Below are 18,932 nucleotides of genomic sequence, written 5' to 3' on the forward strand. Positions count from 1 at the left end.
TTCCAGACAGAAACCAGAGCTAGTATCAAGAATATGGAGCAACATTTGTCTCAACTTGCCACTTCTGTGGGTCGTCTGGAATCTCAAGGAGAGTTACCGAGTCACACAGAAAACAATCCAAAGCATAATGTTAGTGTTATTTCTTTGAGAAGTGGGAAAACTTATGGAGGTCCAAGCTCATCTGAACCAGAAAAAGAAGCTGAGGAAGAGTTTGAAGAAGTTCCGGTTGAATAAGAAGATGTAAAAGAGTCAGAAAAAGAAGAGGATGAGTATGAAGAGGTGTTGGTTGAAGAAGAATCTGAAAAGCTAAAAGAGAAAGAAACTCCAAAACCAGTCCAGCCGAATCTGAAAGAGTACAAGCCTATACCTCCATTCCCATCAAGACTGAAGAGTTCGAAGCGCGAAAAAGAGGATGAGGACATTATGGAAATTTTTCTCAAGGTTGAGGTAGATCTTCCACTTTTAGATGTTATAAAACATATTCCTTAATATGCCAAGTTTTTGAAAAATATATGTATTTCTAAAAAAATATGAAATTTGGTGAAACTATAAAAGCTGGCAAAAATATTTCTTTAGTATTGTAAAAATGTCTACCTCCAAAGTGCAAGGATCTGGGAATTTTCTCAGTTCCTTGTAAGTTAGGGAACCTTAATTTTTCGAATGTCATGCTTGACCTTGGTGCATCAGTCAATGTCCTTCCCTTTTCTGTTTTTGAAAAATCAAAAATGGGAACTTTACAAAAGATCGAGACAATTATCCAGTTGGCTGACCACTCGATAGTACACCCACAAGGTGTAGTGGAGGATGTTCTTGTCCGAGTAGATAATCTGATCTTTCCCGCTGATTTTTACATTCTAGACATGGGAAATTTGGACACTTTAGATACAAATTCTATCTTTCTGGGAAGGCCATTTATGAAAACGGTAAAAAACAAAAATAGGTGTTTTAAATAACATGATTTCAGTGGAGTTTGATGATGAAGTGGTTAATTTGAAAATTAATGATGATAATTTTCCTTCGGATAATATTTCTGCTAATTATATTGGTACCAGCAGTCCTTTATCTGAGGGTTGTTGTGATTTTTCTAATATCTATGTGCAAGGAATATTTGTAGATAGGAAACTATCAAACAAATCATAAGAGCTAAAAAAGGGAAATTTTTAGGAGGAATAAAAATTAACTGCTGAAAAAAGTTATTGAAGGGGCTGAGATGGAGCTGATCAGAGATAAGCTTAGGGAGGAAGGAAATAAAATTTATGGAAAAGGGCTTCAAGAAAAAGTGATGATTTCTGTAGAGAAAGTTTCTAAAAGGAAAAATCTAAAAAGAAGAAAATTTGAAGAGAATAATGAGAATATTTCTAGAAAGAAAAGGAAGATCAGAAAACAAAAGAAATCAAACCATCTAAAAGACTTATCGGAAGACAATTTGGAGTCTTTCCAGTTTGCTTAACAATTTCCATATCCACCAATCATGCCATATTTAAAGGGATCTGGAGTGACAAGGAAGAGAGTTGAGCTTTAGAGAAGTCCCAACCACACCAGTTAGCAAATCTGGTTAGGCAAAGTAGAGCCAACGACTTTAAAAATGGGCAGTTTTCTGGGAGGCAACATCATAAGTATTTTTAGTTCTTTTTATGCTTTTGACAAAGAGATGATCGTAGTTCAAAGCAAGCTTGGGAAAAATCAGATGATCAAAAGAGTTTCTAAATTTAGATTTTTCGCCACATCTTCGTTAAAATTAGATTTCTACAAACTTATCAGGTACATTCTTTCCTAGCTGCATTTTTTGCTTTTATAAGCTTTATTGAGTTGTTCATTCATCTCTAAACATTGAGGACAATGCATCATTTTAAGCTTGGGGAGGGGGTTAGTGTAAAATTTTGTATTTTTTGTTTAAAATTTTAATTTTTCAATTTTTAGGTTAAATTTTGCTAAATTTCAAATATATATATATATATATATATATATATATATATATATATATATATATATATATTATTTTTTGCATTGCATTTGTATATAAAAAAATTAGAAAAATCCAGAAAATATTTTCCTTTTTATTTTTCTGCATTCATAGAAAAAAGAAAAAAAACCCAAAAAGATTTTATTTCTAGTTATTTTTATTTTCTACATATTAAAAATTTCTAAAAATAGTAAAAAAATTAAAAGAAAAAAAAAAAAAAAAAAAAAAAAAAGCTTTACATGAGTTGATGATATCTTTTTACATTCGATAACTCTTTTAAGATGAAGTGTGATAGTTATCAAAAATAACAGTCTCATTACAATCAATTTTAAGAATTATATTTTCAAGTGCTTTAAATGTTTTCACTATGAGCCAATATATGAGTCGGATAATTTTTACAATGGAAGTATGGGATGGAAAAACAAACAATGTTTTAGAAATAATTTCCTTCAATGCCTTAAAAAGAACCTAAGATTGGATAACACTTATATTTCCCTTAAGTACTGAATCCTATAGTTTATGTGCCTTTTGAGGTTAGGAGGGAACGCTTGTTATATCCACAATTTATTATCAATATTTTGACGTATTGAAGATATGGTGGATCTCAAAGTAAAATCCATGCCTAGTCAATATATATTTGTTAGAAATGGTACATCAAGCAACTTGAAGGAATCTGAAATTCCAAGTCAAATCTAAGTCAAGTTCAATTCGAAATAAAGAAGCAAGAAAGTTAAATCTGAAGAGTTGATTAAGACAAAGAAGATGTGTGGTATAATGAGATAGATCCCTTGATAGTGGAATCATAGGAAGTTTTCGTCTCGCATATAAATACGACCCTCATTATCATATTTGGGGGATAGACGATTCCAAATGGTAGAATACCCTTCTGAAGACGATTTCTGATACCTTTCAGCGACTTTTGAAGATCTAAAGACTATGAATCATCTCACACATTTAGTTCACCTAGATTATTTGGTTAATGTTTCTTTTATCTAGTATTGTTTCGTTTTTAGCCATGTCTTGCTAAACCTTAGTTTCCAATTCTGTATTTGAGTAGTACCTTTCATGTGATTAGTTTTAAGATTTGGTTTTCATTTTGTGTTTCTATCTAGATTTTTCCGTTTTGAGCTTAATGAATGCTTACTTTTTAATTTTTGTTAGTCTGATCACCTAGCTAGGGTTTTATCATTCGAGTTAATCAGTTAATAAAATTTGTAATTGTTCCTTTCAACTAGTAAAAAGTAACAAGTATCAGATTGGTTTCGTTTTGGGATTTAACTCTGGTATAAATTGTAAAAATAATACCTTTATGCTTCTGAGCTTGTGAGAAGTATTGGGTATTACTGGGAATTTTACACAGAACTTAATGCAATTTTCTGATTTAATTAAGAGCTTGTTTAATTGAACAGTAAAAAGTTAAGGTTAATTCAAAGAGCTTGTTTTGATTAACTAATTTAGTTAAAAATAATTATACTAGAGCTTGTTAGTTTTTCGTAGTACCAGCTTAGATAGAACGCATTTCAAATAACCAGATCCGAACTGATTGCATGATCAGGAAAGTCGTAGCAAAGCTGAAATCATTTTTATTATTGAGTTTCGTTTAATTTATTTTCACTGCAATTTTAGTTTTTTTTAGTTTAATTTAAAATCCACTTTTATAATTTCTATTTTGACTAGAATGTGCCTGATGCAAAAAACTATTGACCGTTATGTTGTATCCCTGAGGATTCGACCCTGCTTCCCTGTGCTATATTATTAATGCAACCAACAGTGAAATATTTATTTGCTTAATATGCTTGCGACATCATGTTAACGCTCATTGTCCACATCTATAAAGAACACTTCGTCTTGTGCCTTAGAAGTATTGAATCCTTCATCAACCCGAATGTCATTTCTTCTTTTCCCACTCGTAAAGTGAGTGTTTTGACTCTCATATATCAACCAAGGCTCTTGAGGTATTTAGTAGTGGGCATCTAAGGATAATGGGGACATCTTCATCCTCTTTCATGTCTATGACCACAAAATCGATTGGAAAAACGAGTTTTCCAATTTTAACCAATAAATCTTCTACTATTCCTCGAGGATAAGTAACCAAACAATTCACCATATGAATTTCCATCCTTGTGCTCTTCAACTTTGGAAGGTCAAGATTTTGGTAAAATGAATAAGGCATTAAGTTTATGCCAGCTCCAGAATTGGCTAAAGCGAAAGTTTTCGTGGCATTTCCGAATTCGCATGGCAATGTAAGGCGTCCTTGATCTTCTATATTTTTTGGTATTCCTTCCATTTATACCTCTGAATATTGTTGATTAAGAACAACCTTGTATGTCTTTTCTAGTTGGTGGCATGTGTCGAGAAGATCTTGAAAGAATTTCAAGTATTCGGGCCTTTTATATTAAAATTAAAAAAATGGGGTATTAATTGGAATACCCTTGACTTGATTGAGAAATCTCTTATGAACTTTCTCCGGTGGATGTGCCCTTTCTATAGAAGGAAAAGGTAATGGAGGTTGATATTGTTTAACAAAAGAAGCATTTTACGAATCAGAATGGCCCCAGGACGTGAAATACTTGGCACCAGATTGCTCTTTTTCTTCGATGTTCGTCTTCTTTTGTTGTAACCCGGGCTGCTTCGAGGCTTCATTATGGATCATTATAGGCTGTGACTGAGGGTGTTCTTCAATGGTTACGGCAATGACGTGATGTTGTATTTTTGGATCGGGATTTTATGGTGGTAACCTTTCGTTAACGAGTTTAGTCAATTGCCCAACTTGAGTCTCGATGTTCTTTATGGAAGCGTTTTGGTTTCTAATGGTAACATTAGTAGCATCGTGTCTTTTCTTAGAAGCTTCCATAAACCTATTGAGCAGTGACTCAAAGTTGGGTTTATTCTCTGGTGGTGGTTGTTCCTTTTGGTAGAAGCCTCACCCAGTCTACCGATACTTTTCTTCTTTTTGCTTCTTGTATTCTTCATAAGGAAACCATTACTTCTTGGCCTTTCTCCAATCTTCATCAAATTTGTCACCACTAGAGTAACACACTTGAGCTTTTCCATTCCTATTTTCATCCAAATCAAAATCTTTGGTTAAGTGTGGTCCACTACAGTTGTCACAACCCACTTGTATGGCATGACAAGATTGACACGTATTCTTCATCCCTTGGTCCATATTCTCTAGTTTTGTCATCACAGCTTGCTACTTCCTTTACCTCTCGTCACATCCCATCTTCTTGTTGAAAATTAGCAATCTTTAGCTTGAGTTTTGCTATCTTTGAAGGAGGACTAAATTGTTAGATGAATGTTTCACAAAGGGTTTTCCAAGTTCTTATAGTCTCATGTGCTAATGACTTCAACCATATTTTTGCATCTCAAGTAAGTGTCACGGGAAGCATCCTCAGTAAAACTGCATCTTTTGAAACATTTTGGAACATTGAAATAGTTTGCAATGTCCAAACTTTCATCGATGTGCTTGAAAGCATCTTCATAATCTTTTCCAAAAAATGGTACGTCTTTTATCATTGCAAGAATGTGGCCTTTGAGCTCAAAGTTCATGGCAGTGGGCATTGTAGGTGGCACAAGACCTGGACCATTGTCATTTCATACTCTCTTTTTGTATTCTTCCATCGTCATAGTGGTAATGTCCGCCATCTCTTTGACCTCGCTTTTGACCTCTTCTTCTGAATCATCTTCGGTTTTTGGCTCGTAACCAATGCCCTTTTTGTCAGGAGTCTTCTTAAAGCTTTCAAATTTATCTAAGTGAAAACTGCTACTCTACTCGTCAACCTTTTTATCTTTCTTTTTTATGGAAAGTGGATTATGGATCTTCGAGTGGTTATAGGATAGGAAGTCGTGATCCCTTGGTTATAAATCACTAAAACAAAACAAAAAAAAAAGTAAAAATGAACTAAAAAGCAAAATAAATAAAAACTGAAAAATCAAAACTCACGTCGCGAGAACTATAATAACAGAAAAAATTATGTAATGCAGATATTAACATTTTACGATTTTACACCACAAAAAGGATCGACTAACCTAAAACAATTAAATTAACAACTGAAATCGTCGTTCTCCGGCAACGCGCCAAAAACTTGATGTGTGCATAAATATACCTATCAACTTTTAAATTTATAAGCCTAACTAACTTCTCTACAAATGCACTTATAGGCAATGTACCTAGTCAGTTTATAGTATAGTAAAGTAAGTTAGGTATTGAACACAGAGAACGGAATTCAGCTTATAAAATAACTACTAAAAATTAATCTAAAAACAACAACTAAAAAGAGGTTTTATCTGATTTTGCAAGTTAAGATTAACTTAACAATTTGATTAACTAAAAACTAAGCTAACCCTTAACTAAGAAAGATTGTTATCAGGATTATAAAGACATTTCCATTTAGCTTTGAATCCCCCTTTTTCCTATGGTTAGTTTCTAAACATGGATTAGTTTAGTTGGTTACCAATATAAATATTATTAGCAGTCTTGATCTGATCTCCTAATATTTTCACTAATTCATGAACTACTATGTAATGATCATACACAAGAATTGATTATTTAAGATGATTGAGCTATGTGAGAAATATCTAAGATTATTATCTATTATCAAGACAAATAACCAAACATAATTATGATCCAATTATGTTCTTAACACATATAAAGTTATTACCTTTATTACCCAATCTAAGATTTGGCAAATCCTAACTCTAGCAATTTAATGATCATAAACTACTAGGTAATCAAGTTCATGCAATCGAAATGGCCATTCAACTACACTTAACTTGAATCAAAGCAATAAAGATTAGGACTTTAACATGCTAGGTATGATAAATCAAACACAAGCTAAACCAACTTCATAAAATCCATGAAAAACAAGAAACTAACACACTTTATTAGGGTTCATCTACAGTAAACGAAAGCCTAATGATATACCTACTCATAACAGAAAATAAGCACAAAAACACATAAGAATTCAAGCTAGACATGTTCAATCTAATCTAATGCAAACTGAATGTGTAATGCGAATTCTTGCTACAATCTTCGAATCTCTAATTTCCAATTGATCTCTCCTTCCAAAGGTTGTTTTTCACTTCCATGGCTCTGAAATCGACTTAGAACTCCAGAATATGTCTCCAATCCTTCTCCTGTCGATCTAGTAAACAATATAAATAGGTTTCCTAAAAACTCTCCTTACATCGTGAGCTATAGGGTCTCACAACGTGAGATCAATGGATATCCTTCTTCAATAAGGAAAGTTGCTCTTCACGTAGTAATCCTCTGGAATAATCATTCTCACAACGTGAATGGTCATGGCTCACGTCGTGAGCTTCTATTTTATGTCCATGGTCGAGATTTTTCCATGTATAACGTCATGGTACTCTGCAGCCACGTCGTGGGAAATGTATTTTTCATGGTTTTTTTTCCTTTTAAGCTCTATTAAGCTCCCAGCTTCAACTCTAGTTCTTCCAAGTTCCAGCCTTTTTCGTTTTTGTCATTTTTTTCAAGAGTATCATTTTCGGCTACAAGATGTAATTTAACTTTATAAGTATCGAATATCTTTGCATTTAACCAAAATATAGCTTAAAATGTATTAAAATTATGCCTAAGTATATGTATAAATATGTCAATATCACACCCACATACATGACATCTCCATGGTTAGGCTCTTTCAATAGTTTTATTTTGTATGAATTTAACTTATTGATTCTCATCTATCTAAAAAGTTTCATTAAACTTCTTCGTTCAGCTAGTCGTTTTTTAAGCACAAAATATTTTGATAGGAAATATTTTAAATTAAAATTATCATTAGATATTAAAATATAAATATTTCATAAATAAAAACATATGATAAAAATAAGTAATTAGTTAAAGAAATAAAAATATTTAAAACTAAAATATAATTAAAGTAGTATAATAAAAAATTAGATATTTAAAATATTATAATATATATATATATATATATATATATATATATATATATATATATATATATATATATATATATATAGTTTGGTTCAACAATGAATCATTTTAAACCTTAGAACCAAGGAACTAATCTTTTCTTAATTTTTAGAGAAATTTTTTCATCAAAAAAACGAAAAAACAACATAATTGGTCCCTGTGGTTACCCAAAATCTGAAGTTTAGTCCTCGTGATTTGAAAACCTCATAGATGATCCCTGTGTTTTCAAAACTTTTGACGATTGGTCCTTATTGCTAACTCTGTTAAGTTTTGTCTGTTAGCTGAAGGGTATTTTCGTCCTTTCACTACCAAAGGGACCATTTATTATGTTTTCTTTTATTTTTAAAAAAATGAAATATTGTGCACAGGGTCCTTCTCTCTCTCTCTCTCTCTCTCTCTCTCTCTTTCTCTCTCTTCCTTTTTTTTCTTGATTGCTGGCAAAGAAACCACCGGAGTGGTTGCTGATTCCGGCAATATCAAAAAGGGCAACAACCCTTGTTCTCATCTTCTTCCTCTTGTTAACCAGAGTTGCTAATACACACATTTGAATGTCGAGAAACACCACCCAATCACCTCCAAACCATTTTCTGCCCTCGTTCATTTCTTCTTCTCCAATCGACAGAGAATTGACAAACCCACTCCCTTCTTTCCCTTCGTGTTGTGTTGTCGAACCAGAAAAAAGGAACTGCCAAGGAAGTTGTTGGAACAACCCCTTAGTTGCAATAGTCGATGGTTGCTCCTTTGTTTCAGCTCTTTTTCCTTCTTCAATAGTTAGGGATTTCAAATGCAATAGCTTGTAGCATTAACACATCAACATTAGTTAAGGAGCTTCGATTCTAAATGCCAAACCCTAAATTCTACCCAATTAGAAATTGAAGTTCTGATTCCGAAATATTATATCTTCCCTGGAGTTCACTCCATGCGTTTATAGATGTAACAAATTGAGGGTTTTTACCCAACCCAAAAACAGGGAAAAAAAGGAAGGAAGGAAGAACAGATTCATTTTCTACAATATAGACACTCGTATAATTAGAATTGGAAGTGTCTTGAGGTTAAATTATCCTGTGGTTTTCAGGTTTGATTTTTCCAAACTGGAGTCGATGAAAACATGGAGAAAGGTGGTGAACAGGGGCTGGATCAATGGTCGGAAACAAGGAGAGCGATGAAGGGTAGATTGATTTACCATAGATCAGAACCTAGGTCTTGGGGAGCACGATTACTCAACAATGGTGATATGAGGGTCAAATTTCACTATGTTAATTATGGTTTAAAGGAGCATTGACACAAGAGAGAGAAAGAGAGAGAGAGAGAGAGAGAGAGAGAGAGAGAGAGAGAGAGAGCTTTTACATATAAAATAATTATATTTAGTTTTTTCTTTTTTAAAAAAAAAATATAAGAAACATCATAAATGGTCCCTTTGGTAGTGAAAAGACGAAAATGCCCTTCAATTAACGAACAAACTTAACAGATTTAGCAATAAAGACCAATCGTCAAAAGTTTTGAAAACACAAGGACCATCTATGAGGTTTTTAAACCACGGGGACTAAACTTCAGATTTTGGGTAACCACAAGGACCATTTATGATGTTTTTTCAATATATATATATATATATATATATATATATATATATATATATATATATATATATATATATATATATATATTCATAACTTTTTATTCTCCATTCCTTGATATCAAACTTGATAAAAAAAATTAACATGTTCAGATTCACACAGTGAATTTGTTCAAATTCACATTGTGAATCTATACAGATTCACCCTATGAAATATGTGTAGATTCACACTGCGAATTTGTGCAGATTCATATAGTGAATTTATACAAATTTAATGATTTATAGTGCAGATTCACAATGCGAATCTAAACAGATAAAAAAAATTATCACATTTGATATTAATGGAAAGAAGATAATAATTTATAAATTTTTATATTTTTAGAATTTTTTTCGATAAATAATAAGATATAAAACTTGAAAAAATAATTGCTCTTTGGTTCTATGGTTTAAAATGGTTTCTTGTTGAACTTCTCTCTCTCTCTCTCTCTCTCTCTCTCTCTCTCTCTCTCTCTCTCTCTCTCTCTCTCTCTCTCTCTCTCTCTCTCTCTCTCTCTCTCTCTCTCTGTGTGTGTGTGTATATATATATATATATATATATATATATATATATATATATATATATATATATAAGTTTGATCGAGTAAGCACTCAAAAAATAAGTGACGACTGCGAAGACTAATCTTTGCCGTAAGACTGAAAAAATAAAAAGTTTGATATTTTATTTTATTTATCGTCAATATTTCGCAAGATGATATGACGTTTTTGTAATTAAGTGCGAGATTTTGACATATTCCAGCAAATTTTAAATGTTTAGACATTAAATGGGCAAAAAAACCCTTTAAGCGTGCATTTCTGCCCCCTCCTGCCTCCTCATTTGTCACTCTCCCACATGTCAATCCCTCATTTAGTTTTTTTTTTGAAAAAAAATAATCTGAAAAAACAAAATTTTTTAAAATTTAATTCTTTACAAAATGAGCATAATCATGAAAATTTGATAAAAATATATATTTTTTTACTTTTTTTATAAAAAAAAATAAACAAGAAAAAAGATTCTTCAAAAATCACAAAACTTTAAAGGATACTTCTACTCAATATACTAGTCACTTTGTAAAAGAATTTTTTTCAAAAATAAATTTTTAAAGTATTTATTTTTAATTTTAAGAAATATTAATTTTTTTTAAAAAAAATATTAAACATAATATGATCCAAAATATGATCATTCAAAATATTTATGATTCATAAAAAACCTTTGATTCAACTTGTTTATGATCGAAAAGTATTTAGACGGAACTATTTTATAATCTTTAATTATATCATTGATGATTCAAAATTAAATGATTCAAAATATATAATGATTCATAATTTTTTTGAATAAAAACTATACTTAATTAAATATATTATTGATCCAAAATCATATGATTCAAAAGTGATTTAATTTAAAATACTAGGATTCAAAATTTTATGATCCAAAAATAATAAGATTTAAGAAAAGTATGTACATAAAATATATGATCGTTAATATTCTTTTTATTTTAAGTTTTATAATTGTTAAACATTAGAAACTCAAATTGATATTTAGTTTAAAAAATTAAAAAAAATAAAAATAAAAACAAAAATAAAGAAAAACACTAGTATTTTCAGATATGTAGTAAAGATATTAAAACAACGAAAAAATAAATAAAAACGAAAAAATAAAAATAAAATAAAAACGTTAAACTTGAGCATATATCTTTTTAAAAACCGTTTTTAACGAAAAATAAAAAAAAATAGAAAAACGAAAAAAACAAAATAACGAAAATTAATAATAAAACTCACTTAAATAACGTTTCATGGACGTTCGCCGCACATGATTAAATCCTCAAGTCTGTATTATTTACCACAGATGTAGGTCACGTACAAACGCATCACAACCAAGTATTTGAGTTTGACATTTGTATCTTTGACGAAATAGATGGTGAGGAATAATCCTCACAGTCTTGACATTTTTTAAGTTCTCATCGAAACCTGACCATATATATATATATATATATATATATATATATATATATATATATATATATATATATATATATATATATATATATATATATATATATATATATATATATATAAGGAAGGGTTATATGGAAAAAAAACCCTAAATTCATAAAAATGCATAAAAAAAAATACTTAGAGACCACAAAACCTTTTTTGATTTTACACATCAAAAAATCTTAGGTTTTTTAACAATTTCGTTGAAAAAAAATTAAATAATCGAATTTTATTTTTGGTTTTTTTTCCAAAAAAAATCACCAAATCTGTTAAAAAAGTTACGAAATTTGTATATATAAACTCAAAAAAAAAAAAGATTTGTGATCTCTAAGTATTTTTTTATGCATTTTTATGATTTTTAGGATTTTTTTGTTTTCCATACAACCTAAACCTATATACAGTGGCGGATGTGTGTGGTGCCCGGGGGGTCCCGAGCCACTGCTCTGCTTTGGTCCGTAAGGAAAAGAAAAAAATCTATTAGGTGCACCGGCTTCAAATTTGTTCGGGTGACACTATACTTTCGAGAATTCGAGGCACAAAAAATATAAAGTGTAAAAAATGCTAGTCCAATAAAATAAAGAAAATTAGCCCAATAGCTCAAATGCATTGTGAGTGGCCCAAGTTGTTTATTAAGTGTTTAACCCAATTGACCCACATACCCACCCATTACCCAATATCCATCATAGTCAAAGAAAAGAAGAGGAAATCGATTGATCCACGGAAAAGAAAAAAATTTGGCACTTCTGTCTTTTGTGAAAGATGCGAACAGCGAACGAGAAGAAAAAAAAAATCGGCCTCCCTTCCTGCCTCCATTCAATCGATTACAACCAAAAAGATAGCAAGGCATAAGTATTTCGATTTTGCTTGGCTTGGCTTGACACTCCTTTCAAACCTGCAAATACAATGAAACAAGTAAGTATTGATAATTTTAGGTTTATGAAATTAGTCAAATTAGTTGTTTTTTTGTTGAAATTTCTTATTGTTTAGGTGAAATTAGTAGTTCTTAACCTTTAAATTACATGTTTACTTGTAACTTGTTGTTAGACTGTTAGATACTTAGGCCCCATTTGATACGCATCTTTCCAGGTCCAAACAGATCTTTCTGGCTGAATGGACTGGAAAGACTGTTTGATTTGCACAAAAGAAGGGGTCTTTCTCGGTAAGATATGTCTTTCCCAGAAAGCCCCAAAATCATATCTTTCTGGCTGAATGGGCTGGAAAGACAATTATACACCAAACCCCACCTCTTTCTTTCTTTATTGGATTACTAATTTTTTTAAATAACTTTTTTTTAAATTTATTTTTATTGAATTATTGTTTTTTTTCATCATTCAGCACAATCAATCAGATGTACAATCAAACAACATGGTTTCTTTCCCAGTCAGAAAACTTTCCCAGACAGCACTTTACTAGACAACATTTTCCCAGACAGAAACTATCAAACGGGACCTTAGATTGTTAACCTTGAAATTATTCAAATTAGTTTCTTTTCCATTGAGTTTTTGAACAATTTGATGGCTTATTTGTTTGATATTGAATTGTTAGGATAAAATTGGGTCCTTTTTTAGAAGATCAAGCATCAATAAATCAAGTGTTGTAGAATCCTCCAAAAGGCCATGCTCCACTGATTTAAGTTTTGAAGAATCCTCTAAAAGACCATGTCCTTCTAATCAATCATTCCCTTCGGTTTCTAATGTAAATCCACAACCTACAACGACTCCAATTACAAATGTTGAATTGAAAGATCTTCCAAAAGACCCGGGTGTTAGACCAAAGATTACAACTTACCATCCAAATCAAAGAGATGAAATAAAGAGGGCATATTTGCTTCAAGGACCTTGTCAACCAAGGGGTCATACATTCCCTTCAAAGAAAATAGGTTCAAAAGATAGACGTTTTGTTGTTAAGTGGTTTGATGACTTTGATTGGTTAGAATATAGCATAAAAGAGAACAAAGCATTTTGTTTATTTTGCTATGTATGTGGATACATGGTGGGAAAACAACATGGGAGAGATGCATTTGTTTCACAGGGTTTTGATAGTTGGAATAAAAGACAGTCATTAAGAGATTATATGGGTGGTATTGATAGTTTTCATCACAAAGCAAAAGAAAATTATGAATTTTTATTGAAAGAAAAACAATCTATTAATGCAGCCTTGAAGAAGCAAACCAAGATTGAAGAGAGTAATTATAAACTTCGTTTAGGTGCTTCAATTTGGTGTTGTAATTTTTTATTGAAAAATGGTTTACCATTTCGGGGTCATGATGAGTCGAGTAACTCTCTTAATAGAGGGCTTTTCTTGGAGTTATTATCTTTCTTGAGAGACTATAATGAAGGCATTCACAATGTTACCTTAGAGAATGCTCCTCAAAATAATCAAGTGACGTGCCCGAGGACTCAAAAGCAAATTGTTGAATGCTTTTCAACAGAGATAGTTGTAGATATTTGCAAAGAAATTGGTAAAGATGTGTTTTCTTTATTGGTTGATGAATCTAGTGATGTATCAAAAAAAGAACAAATGTCCATATGTCGACAACCATGGAGTGGTGAAGGAAAGATTCATTGGAGTGGTGCACGTGAAGGATACATCCTCTTTGACTCTTAAAGCTGCCATAGATGACGTTTTTACCCGTAACAGTTTGAGTATGTCCCATGTAAATATAACAATTTTTTATCCCTTATTATGAATTTTAATTGAATATTATTCGATTTAATGTTTAATATCTTTTTTTATCAGGTAAGAGGACAAGGTTACGATAGGGCAAGCAATATAAGAGATGCATTTAATGGTCTAAAAGCTTTGATTTTACAAGAAAATGATTAAGCGCATTATGTGCATTGCTTTGTACACAACTTTAGTTACTTATTATGGGTGTAACAAAGAAGCATGATGGTGTGGACGATTTCTTTGAGCAACTTTCTTTTGTGGTTAATGTGGTAGGTGGTTCATGTAAAAGACAAGACATGCTACGGGAAAGTCAAAGAGAAAGGGTGCAATTGTCCAATTGGAAATGGTGAACTTGAAACTGGAAGAGGGTTAAATCAAGAGAGCTCGCTTATTCGAACGGTAGATACAAGATGGGGTTCACATTTCAAAACCATCACAAGTTTAATGAACTTATTTCCGGAGGATCGTCATGTTCTTGTTTATGTCGAAGAGGAAGGATCCATTTTAAGTAACTGAAATCAAGCATTTGGTATCTTAAAATATTTCAAGACATTAGATTTCGTGTTTTACATACATTTGATGTATGAAATTTTACACCTCACGAACGTATTGTCAAGGCATCTTCAAAAAAAGGATCAAGATATTTTAGAAGCGGCTTCTTTGGTAAGAGGGACAACGGACGCATTGAAGTCTTTGAGAGACACGGTATTTGCTAAACTTTTATCGAAGGTATTGTCTTTTTGTCAAAAACATGATATTAATATTGTGGAGATGACGGGAATTTATGTCATATCAAGAGGTCGTAAGACTAAAGTTACTAATCAATTTCATTTTGAAGTTGAAAGTTTCAACACCGTCATGGATATGCAAATTATAGAATTCAGGGACCGATTTAGTGAACTTAGCACCCAATTACTAGAATACATGGGGGCTTTGATTCCTTGTGATTCATTTGCTAAATTTGACAAAACAAAGTTGTTAGTTGAGTGAGTTATACAAAAAAGATTTTGATGATGCGCAGAGGATGCAACTTGATGGTGAAGTTGAAATATATTATCACGCTTTACATAAAGATGACCGATTCACTAGTTTGCAAGGAATTTCCGACCTTTCTCGTTTGATGGTGGAAACAGGGAAACATCGGTCTTATCCTATGGTTTATAGGTTTTTGAAGTTGGTTTTAGTTTTACCCGTTGCAACCGCAACAATCGAAAGATGTTTTTCAGTGATGAAGTTGTTGAAGACGGATTTGTGTAATAAAATAGGTGATGATTTTTTGAACGATGTCATGATTTCTTATGTTGAAAAAGAAGCACTTATGAAAGTGAAGATTGAAGATGTAATGGATCGGTTTCAAAAAATGTGTACCCGTAGATGTCAAATTTAAATTTTAAGATGTAATGGATCGGTTTGATATATTAGTACTTTTAATTTTTTTATGTTATTATATTCGGACGAAAAAAAATTGTGCCACTGCTATGACAACCTTCTGCGTCCGCCACTGCCTATATATATATATATATATATATATATATATATATATATATATATATATATATATATATATATATATAATTTCAAAAATGGTCCCTGTGGTTTCCGAAAATCTGAAGTTTGGTCCCTAATTTACAAAAACCTCACAGATTGTCCATGTGGTTTCAAAACTTTTAACATTTGGTCCTTTCGGCTCACTCTATTAGCATTTCACCGTTACTCATTTTTCAATATTATATTGCAGGGGTAATTTCATCATTTCAGTTGTAACCTTCTCTCTTTAAAATAAAGTGCATGTCCGGTTTTTGGGCAAACCTTTTACCTTTATACGCGATCGTCATCTCTCTTCTCCCTTCCGTTGTTGCTCGACCGTTGCACCCTTTAATTAAGACACCCAATCGCTTCTGATTCAAAGATGGTGACTTGCAGATGTGGGAATGAAGCAATGAAGATCACTTCATGGACGGATCGTAACCCTGGAAGACAATTTTGGAACTGTACAAGATGTGGGTTCCTTTGATGGTCTGATCCTCCTATGTGTGATAGGGCATTGGTGATGATTTCAGGTTTGATAAGATCAATTAACCGATTGGAAGAGAGGGTTGCCATTGTGAGTGCAGAATTGTGTAACTACCGGTTGATGTTGTTTTGTTCATGGGTGTTCTTTTTTTGGTTTTATTTTAATCTCTAAGTATCTTGTGAAAGTTTGGATGTTAATGGAGTTTTGGTTTTTGGTTTGTAACCGTTGCAGAGGTTTTTTTTTATTTTAATCGAATAGGGTTTTTTTTTGCTTTCAGTTTATGTAGGGGTTTTGGAATTGGTGTTGTTGTATTTGGTTTATGTATCAGATTAATGTGTAATGGAGTGGTAATGGTAATGGTAATGGTAATGGAATGTAGTTTGTTATAGTTGATTGTTCAATTTCTTGAATGTTTTTGAAATGCAATTGTTAAGTGTATTGTAAATGCATATTTAAGATGGTTTTGATTTGCAATTGAAATGTACAATGTTATTAATTGATCTGTGAAGGGTGGTACACAAAACAGATTAATTCATTAACAAAATGTGCATACACATCATTACATGCAAAGTTTTAAAGTGCTTAATACAACCATCATACTAAGTTTCAAAACAAATAAAGACCTACAACACAAGCATGACTTAAGCCGCAAGAGACCTACAACACAAGCATTACAAGCAAAGTTTTCAAGTTCTTAACACATCTTCAAACAAGTACACATGACTTAGGCCTCTCCAACTTCACCATTGCCTCCCTACCCTTTACATGTTTTGGAATTGTGCCATTTGTTATGACACTTTGAACAAGTGACTGCCAGATATTTCCTGCTCAAACTATTATCTTGGTTGTTTGGCTCATCAACACCCCTCCTTCTCTTCTTCTTAGGCCTCCCAACCTACACATATTGATATATTATAGTTAAAATTGAATTCATTCCATGTTCACATGTATACTATATATTTGGTCTACTTGAAATACAAACCTTTGTTTTATGTTTTGGTGGAAGTAAAGTGAGCGGGCAGTCACTTTTAGGCCACATTGAACGTCCATTCAATGGATCAACTTTGTTGAAATACATGGCTTTCCATGTTGATAGCCTATAGCAAGGATGGACCCATTCATCAACATGTGGGGCATTTTCACCATTTTTAGTTTTGTCCTATATAGTACAAACAGCATGTCTACATGGGAAACCTATAATCTCCCAAAACCTACAGCTGCAACTTTGGTCATTCAAGTTTACCACATACTGATCTTGCCATGTGCTTTCCACTTGGTACTTTCCTGCCCCATTGTATTTAGCCACATACTTAGCTGCATCAGTCTTAATCTTTTCAAACACTGTAGTTTTCATAGGGGTTAGAAGTCCTTCACACTTATTTATTTCCTTTTGCGCCACACATAACCTCTTCATGAGATACTCTCTAATATACTCTAAGAAAGTGATATTAGGTTTATCCCTACCTTCATCTAGCTTAGAATTGAATACCTCACAAAGGTTATTCAACAAACAATCAGTGTGTGCCCTTCCTGAATAATAGATATTAAGAGAAGACAATTACACATATAGTAAACACACAATAGGGAAGATTAACATTTATTAATAAATTTCTATAAACGTACCACTAAAGTGAGATTTAGCCTAAGTGTTTGCTGGGATCTTACACACCCAAGCATGAGCCTCTTCATTGATCTTCTTCAACTCATCCATTGCTCTGTTAAAATGATTGACTGTTGTTGCTCTACCACACTCCCAAAGATGGTCACTTAAGTCTTTTCCTTTCCACTATTTCTTCATCTTTTCCTAGATATGCCTCAAACAAAACCTGTGTTCTGCACTAGGGAATACCTTCTCAAATGCAGGTATTATTCCCTAAACAAAAGTCAATGTATGCAACATCAGTTACCCAAATGTATCTAGAAATAGTACTAAGAAAAAAAAAGTTAGGTGATACATACCTTTTGTCTATCAAAAATGAATGTAAAGTTTGAATTTGCTCCCATATCCAAATCTTCTCCTAACAGTTCCAAGAGCCAGGTCCAACTACTTGTTAATTTTGTCTCTACCACTGCATATGCTATAGGGTATATGCCATTATTTGAGTCCAACCCTACAACAGTTAACACTTTCCCAAGGTAAGGGCCCTTCAGCAAAGTACCATACATGCCTAGAAAATCTCTTAACCCAAATTTGAATCCCAACTTCAATGCACCCAGACAGACATATATTCTTCTAAAAGTTCTTGTGGTAATAGACAGAGAGGTTTTTGGATACACGTCAATCCGAACTGTGGTACTAGGATTAGTTTTTAGTAGCTCCAACACATAATCCCTCAAAGATCCATATTGTACTTGGTAGTCCCCACTAATGATATGTTCAGCCATTGTCTTTGCCCTAACAACCTTTTGTAATGACATTCCTAGCTCTAGTTTCTTGCACAACTCTTTGTGTAAAGCTTTCACTGGAATTCTAAGGTTACTTTGGATTTGTTGAACAATTAATTTTGCTACGTATCTGGAAGTGCAAGCTTCAACCGCCCTTGTTTGCAAACATTTATGCTCATCTTGTACTGTTTTCACCAACCAATCCTGATTTTCATTAGTCCTCGATATTTGGATTGCCCATGGACATGTACCTTTATTGGCAATTACATCTTTACCCTTGCACTTTGCCCAACTTCTAGTTGAGGGCCCACCACCATCAACTACTTTGGATGGCTTATTTACA

The 18,932-nt window shown here is 32.4% G+C and overlaps 1 protein-coding gene across 1 annotated transcript; it reads left to right on the forward strand.

Moving 5' to 3' along the window:
- The first annotated feature begins 725 nt into the window (after positions 1-725).
- Positions 726-14,127, forward strand: LOC145060243 (uncharacterized). The gene is made up of 2 exons (XM_079007947.1): positions 726-923; positions 13,066-14,127. The coding sequence occupies exons 1-2, from the start codon at positions 726-728 to the stop codon at positions 14,125-14,127; spliced, it is 1,260 nt and encodes a 419-aa protein (XP_078864073.1).
- Positions 14,128-18,932: the final 4,805 nt, after the last annotated feature.

The sequence above is a fragment of the Lactuca serriola genome, chromosome 6 (assembly GCF_051521515.1).
Source record: "Lactuca serriola cultivar US96UC23 chromosome 6, Lser_US96UC23_V15, whole genome shotgun sequence".
Classification (NCBI taxonomy): Eukaryota; Viridiplantae; Streptophyta; class Magnoliopsida; order Asterales; family Asteraceae; genus Lactuca; species Lactuca serriola.